Consider the following 21,387-nt stretch of genomic DNA (forward strand, 5'->3'; position numbering starts at 1 on the left):
GTGCCTGGATAGGCTTGACAGATGCACAGTGTTTTGAAACAGAGCTTGCATTCTTAAGGCTGCCAATTGCCCAGAACAGAGCTGAATGATATGTTTCTCGGCTGGAGCAAAGCTGGGAAGTCCCCAGCTTCCTCCAAGCTGTTGGAAGTAAAGCATAAGGAAAGGCAATGAACATCCTATGAGTTAAATTCCATACTAACACCTAATTTCTAACCACTGCTCTTCAGCCACACAGTTTAATGATTTTAGGAGAAGACACATGGTATAATTTCCTTCCATTTACAGGAGCACTTTACCAGTGGGGACACCAGTGCAGAGAGTATTTCGTGTTTGTCCAACAAGTACGTGAAGCTTTAGAACCTGGATGAAGATCCAGATCTCTTAAGTCCAAGTCTGTCACTCCAGCCACAAGCAGAGCTACATCTAACATTGAAGAGACATGTGGAAATCACTTAAATTACCTACATTGCCAAAAGCAACAGTTCTCCCACAAAACAGGTATTTCTATGATAACCAAACAATCTAAGACTTTCTCATTAAGCTAAATAATATGACTGTTTCCTGAATCTGCCCACTTGTGCACATTTCTGAAGGAAAAGCAATCCCAGGTATCTGGGGATATAAACACATGTCCTTTTCTAAATCAGATAGTTCCACCTTCCAGTACTGTGTGTGCCTGCCCTGCCCTCTGAACTGTACATTAATTGGTTGATACAGGACAGGTGCATCCATATTTTTAATGAAATATAATGATTTATGGTCAGATTTTAGACTTTATGTTCCAAGACCAAATTAGTTTGGTTTTGAAGGCGTCACAAGAGTTATAAAGTTGATAAACTGCTATTAGCATCACAGTTAAAAAGACTTTTCTGATGTATTGTTAGCCTTAAGGCACATACAACAAAGATGTTTATATGTAACCTACATATACAATAAAAGCTCTAGAAAAATATTTTCCTCTCAGACTTACTCAAAGTGTCACGTTGCAATTTTCAGTTAAATTTAAACTACATTTAAAATTAAAGCAGTGATCTCCAATGACACATCACCAAGATAGCACAGCCTGAGGCAGGAGTAGCTCCAATAAATTTGGTCTTTTGGGGGAGTTCCACCAGAGGAAATTTCCAGGAATATGTGCTGTGTTTGACTGCATGGCGGCTGCACACCTCTGACTTTCAGCAAGCAACAGTTTAGCAGCAGTTTAAGAAGAGGTGGGCACAATGGCTATGTCTGAGCTTTGCAAGCCAAATCCTACCTGGAAAAAAGAAACTGCCTTATGTTGATTTATACACCAAAATTTGGGAATGCACACCTATGAAGTTTAATTAATTTAATTTTTATTTGTTTATTATTTAATTTTTTTAAATTAAATAATTTGGGTTTATTGATACTCATTCATTTTAGAAGAAAGGCAGATGTAGACCATGAGGTTCCAAAAATCAAGTTTTAATTTCAGGAGGGATGCATGACTGTCTGGTGTTTGGAAGAGACACATGGGCCAAGGGAGCATTCTCCTGCCACGCCAACCTTCCCACAGACTCCCTGTAATGCCTTTACAGCACATTAGACTTGCTCTGACAACTGACCTGCATTAGAAAAGTGCTTAGAGATCTTCAAATGAAGAAATGTTCATAACTAAAAAGCATTTACTGTAATGAAGCCCCTTGATAGAGGCTCTGCATGCCACAGCTGATCTCTAGTGTCGATGTAATCGCACTCAATGTTGTGGAGTGTATTTTCATTACTCTTCTGCATACATTATATATAATTTTCTGAGTAAAACAAACATCTGTGCACAGTTGTGGAGATGAGATTTTACGCTAGTTATGGTGGATGACCTTCGGTTTTTGTTTTTGCCCAGGATTTTTACAAAATATAAACGAAGTTACAGTGCAGCCTCCCACTTTGACCTTTTAAATTTTACTTTTAAAAATAGAGGTTATCTTTTACTCTGCAAATTATGCCTTTATCTCTTATAATCCCATAAGTCAGATATCACAGTCCCACTTCAATTATGCTAAACTCTTATGTTAATTTTAAATCATGTAACTTAATTCCTGACAAAGCAGGCTGGTGATTTTCAAAATGTGGTTAATGAGGCAAAGTACAATCTGGATTCTGCTACTGAGATCATCTGAATCCCTTAGGTCGCTGAACATGACTATGGAGAGGCTCTTCTTTACAAAAGTCTGGGTTAGATTTTCAAAAAATGAATTTTTAAGTGCAGTTAGGGGCTATGAAATTTGAAGTTGAGTGTACAAAGAAGTTAAATTACTTTCACTAGAGCCATAGAACAACAGTGCAGCTAAAACAATTACGCCTCTGTGCACATAGATGCTTTAAAGGCCTTAACTAATGTCCTCCCCTGTTAAATCACAAATACAAACCATACCAGATTTTCAAGATGACAGTCTGGGGACCTGATGTCCATGTCCATGTATGTATGCAAATCAATGTCATTTTCCCTATCATTTGCAGAAAACAAACATTTGCTAATAATTTCTTTCAACCTCCTCCTTGACTCAAACAATAGCTTTATCTAAAACCTGCTAGCAGACAAGATCTTATGAGACCGTGCAGATTTTTCTATGCAAATAAAGCTGCTACTCCAAATCTCTGTCATTCTCGGATCAGATAGGGAGAAAGTTTGCCACTAAAATGAACTCAGTGAGAAGCTTAAGTTCTTCAGAGACTTTGTCATTTACTAATATTATTTCTCTGAATTAAAGTATTCATACCAAACTTATCTATAAATTGGCCTCCATTCCTTATTAGCATGCTGCACTTTTTTCCTCATGCCTTTTTGAAAATACTAGTACCACTAGTGTGCCATTTTTTTGTCGGTAAATTATCAGTTAATTAACACTCATCCACAACAGACAAGACAAAGCAAATATATAGACACCCAAAGGTTGGTGGACATTTATTTTTTTATTTAAATTTACTATTTTCAATGGTCTTCCTATAAGGCAAGAGAGATTCACTCAGGATTTGATGTTGAATCCAACACTTACAAGAGCAGAGAATCTAGGGTCAAATCCAAGGCAGTTTTCACATGAGTTAGAAAGTTGCATAGTACAAAATCAAAACTTTCAGGAGCTTTAATGTCCTGATGTAAAGTCACTAGCCACAGACAGCAGAATCCCTGACTTGGGCTGCCCAGTGTGCTTTTACCTTTTCCCCTTGGAGTGGCTTGTCCTGCCACAAGGAGAGAGGTGCAGAGCCTGTTCGATTACACTCTGGCACCATGGAGACTGGAGGTGGCTTTTTTCCCTCTTCTGAGGAGAAAACTGAGGGAGAATCAAGCAATGAGAGTACCTAGGAAATGGTCTGGCCTTTCAGTTGGGACCCACAATTGCTCCTGTGGAAGGACTAAATCTGTACATCATACTTTGCTTGAGATGAAGGAAAAGACAACAATATTAGCGTTAATTGTGACCAATGGTTGGGAACAGAGGAAAAGGATATTTTACTTGCATCACTTTCCCATCAGGCCATTCCCTCACCCTACAACTTGCTATATTGAGACACTGGAGCAAGATGCCCCAAACCATTTCAGAAAGAAAAGCATAGATGACATCTTTATTTTGGAAGGGCATAGAGATTTTTCCCTATCCATTTTAGGGGTCTGGTCTAGTGAGGGACTTGGTAATGCTGAGTTGATCAATGGACTTGATGATCTTAGAGGCCTTTTTCAATGGTTCCATGATCCTAGGATTTTGCAGAGATTTCTCCTCCTCCTGGGACACCCTGGCCCACCCATTGGGCAAGACAGGTTGCAGGAACAGCTGCTTGTATTGGTCAGGCAGCACTTGCCAGAGGAGAGGGAGTGGAAGTGTAGAAGGCACCTATTCTTTTTCAAACCAGGACTGTGGAATTCTGTACACATCTTCCTCCAGGACGAATCACCAATACACATTCCACCACATAAAACTGCACCATGCAACCCACTCCTGGGACTTGGTGACTACTGGCAACGCAGGCAGGACAGCAAAACACAGGTGACTTCAGGAAGCTGTGGAGGCAGACCCACCTTATAGGTTTGAGAGGCAATGGGCACATGCACCTTCTCTGTAACAGATTGCTGAGAGCTGGGCTGATAATCAGACCCCAGCAGGCCAAGGATGGGTCACAGCAGTTGCATTGAAGTTGCTTCTCAGTACAGACCTTAGAATATTCCAGAGCTACCACACTGAAACTTTTTCCTTTTCACCAAAAATGAAGACTACCATGAATATTGGGACCACAGTATGCATGTATCACTTGTAATGATGCATCCACTGTGCATTAAAATCTTAATTTTGTTGCATGCAGTAGGTCTCTAAAAGGAGCGTCATACTTGTCAACTCCAGTGCATCAATCAAAATAAGATATTGGACTGGTCCTTCACAGGCTTACCCAAATTTACTCTGCTCATCAACTGAGTTGCTGTGTTATTTTTAGTTTGATGCATTTGTATTCAAGAACATCCTTCAATAAAAAAATCAGGTCTAATATTGTCTACAGTCTAATAGTAATAAAAAAAGCAAACCTTGCAACTGAGAACATTGTAAATATTTTAGAAAATTACCCAATGATTCTTTATTAATAAGTGAAAGAAAGTAAAAATACATTCAAAAGTTTTTTCAAAGCCCATTTCTAAAGCAAACACACCAAGAAAGAATCATGCCACTCTGATTTTTTTTATTCTTAAACCATTAAAAGAACATTAGGTAAGCTAATGCAACAGCTGTCTGAGCTACTGCTTCCATAGGATAATCTATAATGGTAAAAGCAGCCTTTTCAGGCATTTTAGTGCAATTTATGCTGTTTACAGGTCTTTTTTTCTTTGCATTCTCCATAATTTAATATCAATTGATATCACTCTAGCTTATAAAATCCCCACTAATTCAAGACAACTCTACTTAGCAGTAACTTTGTTTCCTTTCAGGGCTAATATCGAAGTAGTTGTTTTAAATCCCAAAATGATAAATACCTAATGGAAGCCTGAAGCTATTCTAGTGCTATACAAGTGGTGATGTATAATTGAACATTAAGTAATCCAAGTAATAGAAGTCATAGGTCAGCTGTCTCTCCTCCTTAGACAGTTCCTTTAAATATTGCCTCACTACTTCTGTACTTGTTCTCTCGTCAGAGGAATGTCTGTCTTTGAATTTAGGGAACTTCAGACTAGCTGGAGCACCTACGAGCTGCAGAAAGTAATTAGCATCTTCTTCCAGGGTTTCAAACTTTCCTATAAAATCATAGTTGATGAGGCAGGGATAGCAGAGCTTACTGACTTGCTCCCAGTGAATGTCCATTCCTACTGGTCGGTGAGAATCTAACAAATATTGGACAAACTCCTTGAACTTAACTCCCGATCCTGTTTTCAATGCTTCTTCATCTGCATTATGTCTATACTTTTTAATTATTGCCTTCCCAAATACCGGATGATAATAGCTGTTTGGATGTTCAAACTTATCCCTGAAGGCAGATACCAGTCTTTCCATGGGATCACGTACAAATATAAACTTGGTGTACATGTTCAAGCGTGTGTAGATGCCTTTTAGGTCATAACTGTCCAATTTCCTTAGGTGCTTTCCATAGTGCACATCGTCATGGGAGATGTTGTTTGCTGAAGCAGCGAGTCCACTGAGCACCATGAGGACCCTTTTCCAGTTGGAGCAGCCTGCTTTTGGCACTTCACAGTACAGAACCTTGTGCCTGTCCTCCACGTAAATCCTTGAAACCAGGTGCACCAGGTGGGTTTGCAGCTTCTTTCTGCTGTTGTACTTCCTACAGAAGTCCTGCAGGAAGGCCCTGCGCTTTTCCTGGGTGCTGTCTATGTCCTGCCACTCACCACCCTTGACAAACGTCTTGTTTAATGGGTGCAGAGCAGGAGGCAAATACACCCCTCTGAACCAGCTGAGAGGGGACTCACTCACCTTCTGCTGCTCAGGCAGTTGGCTCCCCGAGGAGGCAGTGACCACACCGAAAGGGTTAGCCCTGCCCTGCCAATGCCTGCTGCTTGAGACAGCCCTCTCATGGTTACTGAGGTTCACAGGAGCACTTCTCCATGCTGCTTTCCTTGGCATCCTCAGAGGCTGGAGTGTGAAATCCTGCAAACATGGAAAGTTTCAGAGCTTAGAGCACAGTGACAGTCCAGCTCAGCACACTCATTTTGCTGCAGCAGCAGCAAGGATGGTGGGGTGTGCTCATAACCAAGCCACATCTGGTACTACAAAGTCGCTTTTGAGCTGCTTGATCAATACACCTAATTTAGGAACAAGCTGGGCTAATTACTGAAATACGTGCTTCTGAAGATTACCTGTTAGCACACAGTAGGTCTTCCTACAAAAATAAATAGCTCAAGTCACACCTCTTAAGAAATCAAAAATGGGTCACACAAGGGGGGGCTGATAGTCCTGGTAGGGGTGGCCAGGCATTTTTCTCTACTGAGCATATTTTCCCGTGTGACAACTGGCACTGGTGGAGTTGCACGGCCATTCTCTGGAGTGCACTGGTACCATCACAGTAACAGGTGTTGGATCTACTCCCACCACTGAGACTTAGAGCAGCTCTTGTCCCCCAGTGGTGGTAGGGGTCAAACCCACGGCTCCTAAACAGTTGGCATTGGTTTGTTTGAGCAGGGTGTAATGACAGACAAAATCATCCCTCCAAAATGATCTTACTCCGACCTGCATACAGAGAGATGATGGAAGTGGATGCACTGGACTGTATGTACACACAGGTGTCTGTGACACAGATGCTTGCACCTGAGCTGCTTTCATAGCTGATAAGGAAAAATAGAACCCTTGGAACCTATCCCCTCTCACTTATTTAAACATCAACATTAATGACACCAACTAACTAAACATCAACTAGGGACCCTGCAAAGAATGTGAAAAGATGAGACTTTCCTCCTAAAAATTTCTTTGTATGTCTCCAGCCATTGTGCAATCCACAAACTGCAGGAACAGCAAAGCTTGCATCTGTATTTTGACATCAAATTCTTCAGGCTCTTGTATCATACATGTTGACTGAAGAGTTTCTTGCAATAAAGATATTTCTTGCTTGCTCATTCCTGAATGGATTCCCATGTGTCTGCTAAACCTTGTAGATTTTTTTTCTCCTGTTAGTAGAAAGCCTGCTGCATTGGGACACCTCCACAGCTGCTTATTTTCATTACATGTCTGGAGAGGGAGGATGCTGATCAACAGGTTTTTAAACATCTTGTTGCAAGTAACAGAAAAATGGTTAGATGGACAGACAAGCACAGACTACCTGATTGCTTGTGTAAGTCTAACTTTTTTGGAAATCTACATAAAAAGGTATTTCTGGCATAAACTGATTAAACATTTACTGGAAAGTTGATTAGTGGACTGGCAGATCAGAAGTGTAGATTTGAGGGGGATGATAAATTTCACAGGCCAATTCAAATAAATTGTTATTTAAAACAAATAAATAAATTGTTATTTAAAGCAATTAAAATTAAATAAGCTGTTAAAATTCAGAGGAATAATGTAAGAAATGGTAATGAATGGAACACAATTTGAATTCCAGTTTGAAAAAAAGTTTGTGAAAAAACAAGCAGTTCCAAGAAAAGTTAGCATATGTTGCAGTGTAACAATTTCCCATAACAAAAACAAATCCAGGGGATCAGGCTTTTCTGTACTGCTGCAAGCCACTGAAAAGCAAGTCTTTATGCCACTGAACTGATTTTTGTGTTGGTGAAAACAAATAAAAGAAGAGAGTCATGCAGGACTTGTATGTCTGTGAGAGAGAAGGCATGTTGGTGTCTTTAGAGATGCAAAAGTATATTTGAATTCATTGGATTTGATGTGGTCAGCTTTTCTAATATATTTTAAAAAAAAACATTCAGTCTAATATTTTATTCTTTAAAACAAATGAAACACATGTGTCTAGAGATTTATCCCTTCTGCCCTAGGATGGAAATAATTCAGGAGCTAAGTCAGTGTGTAACAGCAGAAAGCAGTGGTAGTAGTAAACCAGGGTATGACTATGAGCCTAATGGGAGTTTCAGCATCACAGTGAATGGCAAAGTGCCATTCTTACAACTGCTACTGCAGAACCACAGACTTACAAATAATTTAAATGTTTTTACCTTAAAAGGGAAACCTGGAACTTAAAAAGGTGAGATGAAAAATATTGGATACTCAGAAACCAACTATACTACATAAGGCTCAACAGAAGTAGGAATAAAATTGTAACGGTACTAAAGTAACTAAAGATTGTAAGTTCATCAGTGCAACTCTGGTGATTTTGAAAATTTAGAAGACAGTCTCCAGTGATACATGGCTGTACTGGTGTTCCCCAATTCAGAGAAAACTCAGGAGAGGGCAGTACCTCATGACTTTCTATGGGATGTCACCTGAATTTAACAGTTTGTCTCTGTGCAAAGAAACTTAAATCATTTGAATTTCAAACTAAAGACACTAAAATGACCCCTATACTTCAGAGGAAAGTTCAGCCTTCTCAAGCCATCCTGTCATCCTGAACTAGTGGAAGATGCCCTAGTTCCACTAGAACAGGAGGGAAAAGGACAGACTGAAAGGAGTGTATGGTCTTGATTTTGCTCCATTTCAAGGAGTCTGCCTGGGATCCAGGACTAGACTCAGGGGTAACCCAAGATGGTACCAGAGGAGGATTGTATTTTATTTGCAGAAACCATGAATGCAGCTGTAAGAATACCTACTAAAAGATTTTTTGTGGGATTAAAAACTTCAGAGAAGGATGGACAGAACTATTCAGAAAAACCTCAGTACCACCATAAATGAACAACATATACATAGTTGGAGTCAATTGGAAGGGGCTCCTTCCTTGTGAGATGAGGCAAAAGGAGAAAGAATCTCTTAGCAAAAAAGAAAGCAAAATAAAAACAAAATCCCCAAAAGGAAACCAAACCCCCACAAGCCTACCCCTCCCTCCCTAAGCCAAATAAAAAACCCCAAACAAACCCCCAAAACTCTAGGGCCAAAACAATGATACAGGAAGATCTGAGGACCAAAAAGGTTATCTGAATACGTCAAATATTATTAGTTGCTTTCCTCTTCCCTTTCTCTCTGAGTCACTTATCCCACTTATGTTGGCTAAAATATGTTTTTATGTTCCATGATGCGTAGTGTCCTTGCTGGTTTCAACTTGCTCTAAGAATAGGAATGGATAGTGATATTTTTCAAAGGCATAAATGGCTGGTACATTGCCATGGAAGTTTTCTAACTCAAAACAGTTAAAAAAAAAAAAAAAAAAAAAGAAGCAAGCAAGAAGGAGATCAAACCTTTCTAATACACTTGCCTGAGTAACTAGGTTAGTACCTAATAAAGGTGAGATGAATGAAAAGATGAAACAAGCTTTATTTTTGATGAGAAATATTTAACTAGACAGTTTTCTTAGGAAGCTAAGAAATTGTTTAATAGATAGTGCCATGTTCCTTAAGCAAAGCTGCCTGACAGTCTGACACTTATCTGCATGAAAGAGCTGAAAGCCACACACTCTCAAAGGATTTAAATATTTTATGACACCAGTCTTACATAAAGAGAGATGCCTTCTTTGGCTTGCTCTTGGTGTCAGTGATTTTTTGTTGTGCATTTTATGACACTTTAAAGATCTGAACATCTCCATGTGATATCTTTTTTTTTTTTTTTTTTTTTTTTTTTTTTTCCAAAGCAATAACAGGTAAACAGAAGCTTGCAAAACCAATAAACACTTTTAAAAAACATCCATGTCCATATATCTACATTCCTAACTGTCCATCCCACAAGCTGCTGAAGACTGTTGTTCTGAAAACACCTGAACATACACCAACAACAGGCAGCATGTAAGCAGTATCAGACCCTGACTCTGGACCCAGATCTTCCCATGCAGACAGCCCTTACCAAACTCATTGAGCCAAGTGTCCAAGGACAGGAATGTCCATTTATGGCTTTCCAAAGAGCTGCTAAGTTTGGGAACCAGCTGCCTGATGTGGGAGATGAACTCCATGGTTATCTTGGAAAGATGCAAGGCTGTCCTTGAGATGTGCTGACAACCTGTGCAACAGGTTGCATACACTTAGTCTGAGAATTAAAACCCAGTAAATTGTTGCACCTTTGCTAGTAATTGTGCAGAGATCCCTTCCCTCTGTTTGCATGAACACATTTGAAAGGAAGTTAGGAAGTGGCTATGAGCACAATTTAGAAGAGTAGAAGAGTATTCAGATTTCCTCTGTCTCACTTTAGCTAGGCTGGAACTGAAGACAGATTTAAAAATGAGTTTAAATTCAAGGAAAAAGTGGTATTTAATAGAGTATTTGAAGGCAACTCAGTGAAGCTGTTGAAACAAAAGGCATTTTAGAGCCATTAATGGGTTCATGGATTTTTTTTTCCCTTACGTTGTTATTGCTGGAGATTTGGATATTGCTGCTCCTCCCCATTCATGAAAGAATTTCTCCTCACTGTAAAAACAAGTAGTCAATACCTCCTTTCACACACATTCAAGCTGTCTTTTCCTTTAATACCTTCACAAGCCACTGAGGTAGAAGAGATTGAGTACCACCAAGAATGGTTAAGACTCATCCAATTATGCTTTGTGGTGATTTTACAATGCGCGGGTGGGATCTCATCTAGGCAGTTTGCAATTAGAGCAACTCACTATGCAAAAAGATAATGATGTATTGGAAAGGCTGATTTTCCAGGGCTGATTTACAAAGATTTAATGACCTGCAGTGCAGACAGTGCTGTGTTTCCTAGATGCCTTACTGCTGGATATTCAGTTTTACTAACAGGAATAATAAAATTAAAGAAGCCCAACAGAAAACATAGCATGAAGAGTAGTAAAAGAAAGAAATATTCTGTTTTACTGTGCTTTTCTCTGCTGCCAACTTACCTGTTTACCTAGGATCTCTCTGTAGAAAACTGACAAAGAGTAATTTGAGATGAGGTTCATTTTCCAGTTCACACTCTGACTCTATAATGATCAAGGAGCACATAGAGATGAGTATCTTAATTTAGGTTTTTAGCTGAAGGCAGCTTGAATACTGGAGGACTATAAAACAAACATCTTCTTACTTGGATGGTTGGTATCTGTGAGTCTTTAAAAATTTTGGAAATAATAATTTCAGCCTAAAACCTCAAGTTTTTCACATAATGGTTGGATGGGGCTCTGAGCAAACTGATTTAGTTCAACATGTCCTTGCTCATTGCGAGGGGATTGGACTAAGTGACCTTTAAAAGGTCCCTTCCAACTCAAACTGCCCTGTGATTCTGTGATAATTGTTTGGCACACTTAGAAGAATCTCTTAATCAGAGGACCATGGTTGTGGCAGATAGCTTGGTATGCAGTTTAAATATAAGGAAAAGTTTGCATGATTCCTATTTTCATCAAGCCAATGAAGCCTGGGTCTGTTACTACCTCACTTCAGCTGTACTAACATGAAGAGCTGTACCTGTATGTGCAAGTTTTCTTAAGCCTGCCAAAGGAAAGATCATCCTAACTTCTCTTGTGCTAGAAGACAATTTGGAAAATGTAATTCAGGATAGCCAGACTCCTCTATTACTACCATGCAACCTGAGATAACTTGTAAATATGCTCAGAACTCTCTCACGTCATAGCAGTTGTTCAGTGTAATGTTGGTGAGCTAAACAAACTCCCACAGGATCTCCCAGTGGAGAGACTATTCAGGCTGGCAGAAAATACATGCTGATGAGGTTCTTCACCTTCTGTACAGTGGAGATAAACCTCTTGATTCATCACTTGTGCTTGTATCAGCTACTCCAAAGATAAGAGGCACCACTAACCCCTCACCTCCCAGTGGAGCCGTGAATTTTTGGCTTATCTAATTTATTCAGGGCATATCACTGATGCTATATTCCTCAAAAGCCAGAGGCAAGACCTTACTGTCACAGACACCACATTTTCCTATGAGATATGTGTCCCTAAAACACATGTACTTGTACCAGGCATCTCTAAGGTTACTAAACAGGTTGAGGGAAAAGAAAAAAGAAAAAAAGAAAAAAAAAGAAAAAAGGAAAAAGAAAAAAGAAAAAAGAAAAAAGAAAAAAGAAAAGAGTATACAAGATACTCAGAACTTTCTTCAGAGACTAAGAGGCAAACCTCATAGTTTGTAGCTGAATTACAATTAGGTTCAAAGGAGATCCTTGTAAACTCTGAGCCAGACACAAAATAGAATAACTGAACATAGTAAGAAAAAAACATACTTCAGGTAAGTTTTAATTAAGAAATACCAGTAATTTTAAATACTGCTTTTCAAAACACAGCTTTATGATTTAGTGACTATTGCCCCTAGAATCTGTTAGCAGAAAGTCCAGCATCTCATTGCCTGGTGACTTGGAGTTATGGCAAGAATACAGACCAAGACACTGAAGAGGGAAAAGGCAGAGGGAAAGAGAGTTTTTTTCTTTTTATAATGTGGCCAAATTTGGTGATTGGTGTGACTGGTGTGGAAAAATTTGAATGGAGAGCTCCAATCTAGAGCTGGTTTTGGAGGAGAACACCCAGGCCCACAGGCAGTGGGAATGTGGAGAGGCCCAATGGGGTAAGATAAATAGTAACATTATCATAAGTGTAGTAGTTTACCATCCCCACTTAATAAGGGGACAGGAGAAATCCACTTGCCTTTGGCTGAGACCTCACAGATACCCAACTCCTGGCTTTGCCCCAGGCTCTCCTCCTCTCCCTGCCCTGTCTTCATCTACAGAAAGCCCAAAGTCATGCTAATGAGGCAAGACAGTCTGCACGAGCCACTTCCACAAGCTGATTCACATGGTCAGCAACTTGGATGAAGGAAATTAAGCTCTAATTTACTTGCCAATTCTTGATGAAATCTTGAATTAACTGCCTCCTGTTTCCACCTTCACAGTCAAAGCATTTGGATTCTCCAAAGCATGCTTTGAATCAGAGGAATAAGAAAGATCAAGGTATAATGAATAGGAAAAGGTAGTAATAAGGATGCTATTATTAACAGAAACCAAGTTTTGCATGAAAGATTAAAGATTCACCAATCCAACTGCAGCCAAGTATAGCAAATAAAAAAACCACTCCACTCCCTTATTACTAATAAATAAATAATAGTGAAGGTCAAGTGACAGCAATAATAAACTTGTTTCAGGATAGTGCAATGCTGATGCTGCTTGTCTTGCCTCCTGATAACAGTTTTATGGTGCTGGTTCTTTTGCACTATAACTGACAGAATTGAAAATAAGCACAGGGCCACTGCAGCCCAGACAGCTAGCGTTTGGGCAGAGTCTGCAGCCAATTTGCATGGAGTGCATGTCTGTAGATGTGCAGCTAAGTTAATAAAAGGCCATTTTCAGGTCAGGGACCTCTTAACATTGGTCATATTTAGCTCAACCTCCTTCCTACCTAGCAACACTTATTTTGGGTACAGGTAAACCAGAGTGTTCAAATTGTTTAATTCTGAGCTCAGTTCCCCTCTGTATTAGTACAACCTAAGTCAAACACTGTGGCCAGTGGCCAGAAATCTTAATCAACACCCACTCACACTTCTATACAGAACAATCTCACAGCAAAGCAGTTTAAACAACCTGAAATTCAAAATGGACTAAACTAAGCATGTGATATTCATTTTATGAAGCATAGGGCTTCATAACAAGTAGGTTTACATTATGTATAGAGGGAACTTAAATCTGAAGATGACACTTTCAGGCAATCTCTGTATAATACATATTGATCTCTTATTTTAACTCATTAAGTAATGCTAATGTGCCTAATTTTTCATAATTTAAAGCACAGAAATAAACCAAATGACCTAAAACAATTCCTGCTGTTGACAAATGCAATTCCCAAAATTGCTATTTTCAAGTGTATTTGAAACACGTATTTGAAAATTAATAATGTCTCTTGCATGTTCACAACTCAAGACAGGCAAGAGTTTTTGAGCACATTTCAGACAACATCTATTTTCCTCTCTAAAGAAAAAGGACACCCACATTTTTTATCCAAAGAGGGACCATGTCTCACCCTTGCTGATCAACACTCAGCCTGCACAGGAGAGATTCTCCCCATTTCCCTGTCTACATGAACAGACATACTTTGCAGGAAGCTGACCAAACTGCTGGGTGTTAATCCTGGAGGTTAACCCTACACACTTGGACTGAAACCCTGGCTCCCGTTTTCCAGCAAGTGCTTTGAGAATAGAGGCCTGAAATCTAATGCTGTGCCTCTGCACACAAAGCAGGATTCCTCACATTACTGGCTGTGGCAAGATTCACAGGGTTTTTTTTCTGGTAAACAGAATCCATCTCTATCTTGTTTGCAGGTAAACACACTTATCTTCCAGCATAAACAAGACATCTTGCTCTTTTAGAAATAATAAGAAAAGTTTCAAATGAAACTAAGTTCACGTGAAGAATATTAATGTATATTCAGGCATGAAGAATTCAATTTCTCCCAAATTGCTTTGGAAGAGACACTAAGATCTCTAGAGGTCTCAAAGCATTTTCCCTTCAATCACAATTAGCATTTAATTCAAATTAGATGACTTTATTGGTAAATAAAAAAGAAGTAGAAATGTAAATGCACTGTAGGTTGGCAAATATCTTAAATACATGTTTGCCTACATTTGTACACTTTTAAGCAAATTTGTGTGTTCATTTTGAGACAGAAATAATAATACTTGAGAATTGATTGCATTCATAAATTACAGTGGGAAAAAATACACTGTGAATTGACAAAAGGCATTATTCACTGTACACTCCATCCTCACACTGACTGACCCCATTTCACTGAATGGGGCTAAGTCATGTCTGTCACAGGTAAAAGAAAATACACTAGCTTATTCTGTAGCAGATTTTGGTGAGGCTATCCACTCAATATGCATTAATATGCAAGCAGTGCCACAGCAGATCAGTGTGCCACCCAAACATTAACTAGTCAAGTACCATCTCTCCTTGAAGCACAGGAATCATAAAAGCAGCACTATTTAAGAGTAGCTGCACCCACCAGAGCCACAGTCTTTGGTTTTATGCAAGTCCCTTGACCTTCAGACTTCATCTCGCCATGTCTGTAAACCAAGGAAAGATAATAATTGCCTAGCCCATGTGAATATTGTGATTCCTAATTTCTGATTAACACTGGTAGAAAAACCTTGCCATTTTACAGAGCAAGAAAAGACACAGAAATCTGATAACTGGGATTGCAACACAGCTTCCCAGTCCATGCTGCCCTTCATTGCTCAAACCTCACATCATGTCTTTCAGTACTTCTGTTGAGCATTCAATCCATTGCATATTCAAATTTCTAATGCTTTTTTTTTTTTTTGTTTTGTTTTGTTTTGTTTTGCTTTGTTTTTCCCCCAAAAAATCAATCTTAATAAAATTTAACATATTTTTATCTTCAGACACTGCACTTATGTTTCTGTCTATACAGCCTGAGAAACAGTTTCCTCCACAAGGGACTGAAAAGGTTCTCACATTAAAGTATCTGCTGTATTTATTTAAATAATAATTCCGCCTGCATTTTTTTTCTGAGGATCACCATCTTGGAACTATATGTTATGCACTAATTAGTGAAGGACTGTTACATTACCTGAACTCAAAGGAGACAGAGAATGTTATCAGAAGCAGCCCTTATCAGCTTGGAAGAAAGAAAATGTTATGTGTAGGAAAAAACTGAACATTTTTTCCCAATTTATTTTTATCTGATAATATATCAGATTAAAAAATTAAAAATTAATTTTAAAAATTTGCAACTTCTGCTTACTGATAAACAAAATTTGCAGGGGAAGTAGGAAGGATCTCATATTCAACCAGACAGGACTCAGAGCTGTCTACCTCAAACAAGTGAACAAGTGAGAACCCACGGGACATGACCAGGTGATCCACCTAGTGGATCAGGGAAAAGAGGAGTGGCTGGAAAGTTGTCCAGTGGAAAAAGATCTGGGGGGTGGGTTAACATTAGCTGGATCTGAGCCAGTGTGTGTGTGCCCAGGTGGCCAGGAACGTCAATGGAATCTTGGTTTGTATGAAAAAATTTATGGCCAACAGGACTAGGAAAGGTTTTGTCCCTCTGTACTCAGCACTGGTGAGTGCTCCACACTTCAAGTCTGGAGCAAGGAAGATTCCCTTGGTGGAGAAGGATCATCTTAGGGAATATTTAAACAAACTAGACAGAAACAAGTCCTTAGGGAACAGAAGCAAGGAATACACCCATGAGTATTGAAGGAGCTGGAGGATGTCACTGTGAGCCTATTCTTAATTATCTTTGAAAGATCATGGTGATTGGGGAAGGTTTCCTGAGGACTGGAACAAAGCAAACATCACTCTTATCTTTAAGGTTGGATAGCAAGGAAATTACAGACTGATCAGCTTCGCCTCATTACCTGGGAGCATGACAGAACAGGAGACAATTCCCCCCCAGGTGCATTTCACCTTGATGAACTTCATGAGGTTCCTGTTGGTCCATTTCTCCACCCTGCTGAAGTCCCTCTGAATGGCACACAACCCTCTGTTGTATCAGCAATTCCTCAGCCCAGTTTTACATCCTGTGATAACTTCCAGAGGGTACACTCCATCCCATCATCCTAGTATGTAATGAGGAAATTAAATTATATTTATTCAGCTGTGACCCCTGAGGTACTCCACTGGTGACTGTCCTCCAGCTAAATCTGATGTTGCATGGATTTATGAAGGGGAAATTCAGCCTGACCTGTCTAATAGCCTTGTACAAGGAGATGACTGGATCAGTGATGAGGGGAGAGTACTGGATCTTGTTTATCTCAAGTTTACTAAGGCTTTTGGCACTCCTATAACACGTCCATGAAGTACAGGTTAGGTAAATGCTCAGTGAGTTGGACTGAAAACTTAAACTAATTGTGCACAAAATGCAGCTGGAGGCCATTCAGTACTGCCCCAAGGTTGATGGTGGGTCCAAAAGTGTCCCACATCTTTATTACCGACCTGGATGATGAGACAGACTTACCAAGTCTGCAGGCAATACAAAATTGGGAGGAGTGGCTGATACACCGGAAGGTTGTACTACCATTCACAAGGACCTCAACAGGCTTGAGAAATGGCTAAAGAGGGGTTTCATGAGATTTGACAAAATGGAATGTGAAGTCCCACAGCTGGGGAAGAACAGCCCCAGGAACCAGTACAGGCTGGGGGCTGCACTGGGATGTGGGAAAGCAGCTGTGTAGGAATGGACGTGAGGGTACTGGACAACAAGCTGACTGTGAGCCAGCAATGTGCTCTCAAAGCAAAAAAAGACCAACAGCCTCCTGGGCTGCATGAGGCAGAGCAATTCCAGAAGATCAGGAACGGTGATCCTTCACATTTGCTCAGCCCTGGTGAGACACAGACACTGTGGGAATGCTGTGTCCAGTTCTAGACTTCCCAGTGCAGGAGACATGGGCATACTGGAATGCATCTACTGTATGGACATGGAGGTAGATGTGCTGGAGTGAGTTCAGTGAAGGGACAACAAGGTATCTAAAGGTTAGGATCGTGCGACATACAAGCAGTGGCCAAGAGAGCTGGTGCTATTTAGCTTGGAGAAGAGGACGCTTGTAGAGATCTTATCAGTGTATATAACCTGGGAGGGAAGAAGTGGGGGGAATAAAAATGATGGTACCAGACTTTTCTCTGAGGTATCCAGTGACAGAACAGGAGGAAGTGGGCACTAAGTGAAACACAAGGAAGTACATATAAATATGATAAAATACATTTCTACTGTGTGAATATCAAGCATGGGCATCCAGGAATATCTAGGAATAGAGGAACCCCTATTCTTGAAGTTACTCAAAATCCAGCCAGATGTGGTCCTGGGAAACCTGCTCTATGAGTAAGGGGGTCAGACAAGATGATCTCCAGAGATGCCTTCCAACATCAACCATTAGGTGATTCTATAAAGCACATGAGGGTGAAATAATAGTTGAGTTTCTTTAGTGGGCTAAATGCATTAGCTCTTTCACAGATTTTCGAATTCTTAATTTTGGAGGAATAAAGTAAGCAACACTGAGGAATATGACCACAAACAGGGAGAACAGAAGTGAGTGCCATACTTATCAGATAACCTCAAAGTGGCAGGACTTGGAAGCTGGCATAAATGGACTGAAGTTTTTTTTAGCTAGGTCATTTGAGATGATGAAGGGGATAGAGGAGAGAACTGGAGTAAACTACAGCAGTGCACAAGGGCAGCCAAGGAGCTTGGTCTGAACTGTGAAGTTTTCACTCATATTAATATAGATTTATTACATTATGTGCCTGAAGCAACCTTCAGGTCATAAGCTATTCCTTGTTATGGTCTGTGCAATAAACTTATATTATCATTTAACAGAGATATGAGTTGTCTTTGACTTCTTTTTGGCACAAAGTGTGCACATACTGACAGTTTGTCAGAGCTGTAGTTATCCATGGTCCAACCCCAGCTCTAGCAAGTACCCTGCCTCATCATTATCCTTTCTGTGTTCCTGGTTCACAACCCCATGTGCAGAAAGGGAAATGCTCCCTGACAGAGCACTTAAAAGACTTGAGGGATGGATGTGCCACTTCAAGAGCATCTGCCTTGACAAAAAGCTCCTCAGTGTGAAAATAGGGGGACAGATATTGTGGAGCACTCTCACTAGTCTCCCAACTTGACCTGCAGCATCACTGCAGAAGGGACAGGCTCAAGTCTGAGCTCAAACACATCTGGAATTTTAATCCAAAAGTTTGACTCTGCAAGCAACTTCAACTTCCAAATGCAATTACACATATTCTTGTCAGTCCTTCAGAGATTCAGAGGCACTGGACAAAACTGTGTGTAGGAGTGTACATTAAGACCACAACACAAGCAAATATGAGTGTTAAGGATGAAACATAAAGAATTTTACCAGACACATTTTGATTGGTGGTCTGTAATGTGTTGTTTTGCCAAGACTGCTATGTAGAAACACAAAGTTTTTCCTTGTTTCCTTGCATTTTCCTCAGCAGCCCTTAACATGCTACAGTAAACAGGCTGTACATTGGTGCCAGTATTTACCCTTGAAATTGCAAAGGTAGTTAAAAACAGGTATTGAAAAGCAGAGTGTGTGCTACATCTGATTGACTGCTGATGGTAGATGACCACTGCTGTTAAATGAACATACATATTTATATACGTAAACAACAAAAATGGTGTTTGAGGAAAATCAGCAGATGCCTTATGATCAAAGGGAACAAAAGCTAGTGAAGATGATAACTGTAGTGAAAGGTTTCTGGAAACAGATACTCCCTTAGTGTTTTGTCTATGCCATGTTTCACTAAACTTTGCTTAGGCTTTAGAAGAGCTAAGAGCCACACAGAAACCACAGTGGTCTTCAAGATTAGAGAGGTCCCAGATGCACACAGACAGTCAGGGGTTTACCCAGCAGCAGATAACTGGTTTAGCAGCTTTATAATTTCTCCATTCCCTCTCTGTTTCACTCACTTCTCAACAAGATATTTCCTGCTATTTGCCCCTTTGCACTCCTGCTCCTGTCAAGTTGTAACTTCATCCATCTTCTGCAGAGAGCTTTTCCCTCACTTAAATTTCTGACACCCAGTTTAAGTTGCTGTTGCTGAACTGAACTTAAGGGGGACTAAAGGATCGTATTCTGCATATTAAATTTTAAGTTCAGTATTGAAAATAAAAAAGAATCCTTCTATGACAGATATTCCATCAGGATCAACACCAGTTTAAATATTTTTGTTGAAGCAATAAAAGTACAAATCAAATATGAAGTGCTTCTGTAATTGTGCCCTAAATTACAGATTTGAAAATGAAATTGATTTCTGTTTCTGAAACACTTTTCTAGTTCTTGGAAATCCAAAGGAAATTCACATGGAATGGGACATCACCAGCTTAAGACATTCACCATTTAAATGGGAATGTCTACAAATCAACTTTTTACAGCTTCATTTAGATACATTCAGCATATCAAGACAACATAATATTCTTAGAAAATTAGATGCTCTTAGGTTAACTGCAGACAGACAGAGCAGGTGAACCATTCAATGAAGGCAAGACAGTGGCATGCAAGAAAAGACCAAGACTGGACACGCAAAGGACAGCACATGATTCACCCTTTGAAAATGTGACAATTTTTTTTTTAAATCACCACACATATTTCCTCAGAAAAGGGCAATGGCATGCACAGAGCAGATTTTGTCACACAGAAAATGTGCAGACTTAGGTCTCCAATCAACCATTCACACACTGCCAATGCTGCCTCAAGTTGTGGTTTAAAAATACAAGTGCCCCCCCTTCTGGCCAACGAAGACTCTCAAAAGTAGCTTTGCAAGATATTTCCGGCTAATTTTAAAGTGTGAGTTTGGTTATAAAAGTTAATTAGACTTGTTCTAGGATATAAACTCTCAGTCAAAACACAGAACTCCCATTAAATTCCAAAATATTTCTACATTTATTTAAAAAAGCAGATTTCTTTTGCTTATGCAATGCCATGTTCTGGACTAAATATCTATCCATTGGTTTCTCAATAACGAGAATGCTGTAAAAACTCTGAATAGTCATGCCACAGGACCAGGCTTCCCATAAGTGTACAGACATGCAAAGGTTTACTTGGTGAAGAGTGGCACCAGCTCAGGCTACTGAAGGTGACACTCTGACATCTGTGCCATGCTCAGCCATGGCAGGGGATTTGCTGTTAGACCAAAACCTGGCTGCTTTAGGTGGTCAGTCCTCTGTCAGGTTTGTCCTTCATCTTGGTGATCAGTTTACAGAAAACTGTGATGTAATTATGCCAATGCCTTGATACACAGCTTAGAAGGAAGATGGCTTAAGGGAGGGTAATTGCTGGACTGCAAATATTTTAATGACTACTTTTTAGGTGGTATTTCAAAACAAATCTCATAAACAATCCAGATGCCCATTTATATGCCATCTGGATAACAGGATTCAGCAAGAGGACAGGAAGCCAAAGAATGACAAGTAAGCATACTGCTTCTGTGGAGTCTGGTCCTTTCGATCCACAAGGAGATGTAATTAAGGAAAACAAACTCTGGGTTACCTCCTCTCTTTCTGATTAGAAATTTTTTCAGTTTAGTTCCTATTTAGTTCCTATCCATTTCAGCTTTTCCTGATGCTGAAATGACAAATTACAATATATAAAGATTTTTTTCCTAAGTAATTACTCTTGATACAATAATGAAGACAAGACAGAAAACGCCTCTGCAAGCAACACCACAGTTTGGTGCAGCCTCAATGAAAATTCATTGCAGAAATAACCTAAGAAACACTGAAATACACTGCTTACATGTGCTGTTCAGGTATTTGTATCAATAGTTTTCTCCCTTTTAGAAAGGAATACTAGCAAACTGAAGGAAAAAGAAAGAGTATAATGTGCTACAAAATTTGATATCAATGAAGAAATTACCTCTGGACTTCGTCTTCAGCACCAGCATGTTGGGAAGTAGA

The 21,387-nt window shown here is 39.7% G+C and overlaps 1 protein-coding gene across 5 annotated transcripts in view; it reads right to left on the minus strand.

The window, feature by feature from the left end:
- Nucleotides 1-3,005: 3,005 nt before the first annotated feature.
- Nucleotides 3,006-21,387, minus strand: part of CHST9 (carbohydrate sulfotransferase 9) — an 88,450-nt gene continuing 70,068 nt past the window's right edge. For 3 of the 5 annotated variants that reach the window (XM_083880947.1, XM_083880946.1, XM_083880945.1), the window contains one exon: nt 3,008-6,098. In XM_083880947.1, the coding sequence (XP_083737073.1) occupies nt 5,004-6,098 (1,095 nt within the window). In that variant the 3' untranslated portion in view covers nt 3,008-5,003. Of the gene's footprint in view, nt 6,099-21,387 lie in introns of all 5 variants that reach the window. The other 2 variants (XM_083880949.1, XM_083880948.1) reach the window with 1 other exon arrangement.

The sequence above is a fragment of the Zosterops lateralis genome, assembly GCF_965231275.1.
Source record: "Zosterops lateralis genome assembly, chromosome: 1".
Taxonomy (NCBI): Eukaryota; Metazoa; Chordata; class Aves; order Passeriformes; family Zosteropidae; genus Zosterops; species Zosterops lateralis.